A 2,371-nucleotide genomic window follows, 5' to 3' on the forward strand; every position below is an offset into this window, starting at 1 on the left:
ATGGAGAGTGGGTTAGGGAGCGATGGAGAGTGGATTAGGGAGCGATGTAGAGTGGGTAAAGGGGCGATGTGGAGTGGGTAAAGGGGCGATGTAGAGAGGGTTAGGGAGCGATGTAGAGTGGGTAAAGGGGCGATGTAGAGTGGGTTAAGGAGCGATGTGGAGTGGGTTAGGGAGCGATGTAGAGTGGGTTAGGGAGCGATGTAGAGTGGATAAAGGAGCGATGTAGAGTGGATAGAGAAGCGATGTAGAGTGGATAAGGAGCGATGTAGAGTGGATAAAGGGGCGATGTAGAGTGGCTTAAGGGGCGATGTAGAGTGGGTTAAGGGGCGATGTGGAGTGGATGATATATACCACTTACGTCACCACTGTCATCGCTGCCGCAACCGTGTCATCGCTGCCGTGACCATGTCATCGCTGCCTAACCATGTCACCGCTGCCTAACCATGTCACCGCTGCCGTGACCATGTCATCGCTGCCGTGACCATGTCATCGCTGCCGTCACCACTGTCATCGCTGCCGTGACCATGTCATCGCTGCCGTGTCCATGTCATCGCTGCCGTGACCATCAACTGTCATCGCAGCTGTAACCATGTCATCGCTGCCTAACCATGTCATCGCTGCCGTGACCACTGTCATCGCTGCCGTGACCATGTCATCGCTGCCGTGTCCATGTCATCGCTGCCGTGACCATCAACTGTCATCGCAGCTGTAACCATGTCATCGCTGCCTAACCATGTCATCGCTGCCGTGACCATCAACTGTCATCGCAGCTGTAACCATGTCATCGCTGCCGTGACCATGTCATCGCTGCCGTGACCATCTCACCACTTAGGTCACCACTGTCTTCGCTGCCGTGACCATGTCATCGCTGCCGTGACCACTAACTTGGTCATGGCATTGGTCAGCACTTTGGTCATGGCATTGGTCATGGCATTGGTTAGGTGGTTGGTCACCTCGCTGCCCATGCAATTGATCATCAACGCAATCGTTACTCTGTCGAAAACATTAGATGTCAGTCGCCAGTTAGGTTATTGTGATCAGCTGCGCAGTAGATACCGCACCCTGTGGAAGGGCCGGATGCGGAAGTAGACCATGGCGCAAATGACGACGACGATGAGGGCGACGGGGACGATGATGTAAGGGGCGGGGTTGGAGGGAGAGGTAGATGGTGGACCGGTGTGAGGATCTGCACGGGGGGGAGAGGCGGCACGGGAGGAAGAAGAGCCACGCTGTGGACTGGGGGAATCAGGGGAACGATATACTTTTATGCGTTTCGCGACACAACAGTTACATTGACACCTGGTGTCACATTGTTTACATCTCACATGATCGCACTGCTCTACTCCACTCATGAGCGAAAGTCGAAACTTAGCGCATCGAAGACAATATTGCTCACATCCTCCACAACACCACGGACAACAATAACATTTAGTTAAGGTACAGGTTGTCTTACACTTACACGGCGGAGTATAGCTCATCTTCCCCTCTCCCTCCCACTCCCCTCAACCTGCAGACATATCAATCACCTAGCAACGCACTCACCAACTGCAACACGTACCACTGCCGCTACCACTCCCCTCAACCTGCGAACATGTCAATCACCTAGCAACGCACTCACCAACTGCAACAATACCACTGCCGCTCCCAGTCCCCTCAACCTGCAGACATATCAATCACTTAGCAAGCACTCACCTACTACAACACGCACCACTCCCGCTCCCACTCCCCTCAGCCTGCAAGCATATCAGTCACCTGAGCAACGCACTCACCAACTGCAACACGTACCACTGCCGCTCCCAGTCCCCTCAACCTGCAAACATATCAATCACTTAAGCAGCACTCACCAACCACAACACGTACCACTGCCGCTCCCAGTTCCCTCAACCTGCAAGCATATCAATCACTCAAGCAAGAACTCACCAATTGCAACACTACCACTGCCGCTCCCACTCCCCTCAACCTGCAAACATATCAATCACTCAAGCAACGCACTCAACAACTGCAACACGTACCACTGCCGCGCCCAGTCCCCTCAACCTGCGAACATATCAATCACCTAGCAACGCACTCACCAACTGCAACACGTACCACTGCCGCGCCCAGTCCCCTCAACCTGCGAACATATCAATCACCTAGCAACGCACTCACCAACTGCAACACGTAACACTCCCACTCCCAGTCCCCTCAACCTGCAGACATATCAATCACCTAGCAAGCACTCACCAACTGCAACTCGTACCACTGCCGCTCCCAGTCCCCTCATCAACACGTACCCTCACCCCTGTATCCCCCAGCCCCGGCCACCGACACCCACGCTGCCCGGGATACCACAGCTGCCCTGACGCGACGCATGTGATCAGCACCAACTGTC

At 54.4% G+C, this 2,371-nt stretch overlaps 1 protein-coding gene across 1 annotated transcript; it reads right to left on the bottom strand.

The window, feature by feature from the left end:
* Positions 1–2,356: 2,356 nt before the first annotated feature.
* On the bottom strand, positions 2,357–2,371 carry BBBOND_0000360 (hypothetical protein, conserved; the record flags this gene model as incomplete). Its single annotated transcript, XM_012914883.1, has 1 exon — positions 2,357–2,371. A coding segment is annotated over one exon (15 nt), but the record flags the coding sequence as incomplete, so codon positions are not given.

Source organism: Babesia bigemina, scaffold Bbigscaff_56737 (genome assembly GCF_000981445.1).
Source record: "Babesia bigemina genome assembly Bbig001, scaffold Bbigscaff_56737".
Lineage (NCBI taxonomy): Eukaryota > Apicomplexa > Aconoidasida > Piroplasmida > Babesiidae > Babesia > Babesia bigemina.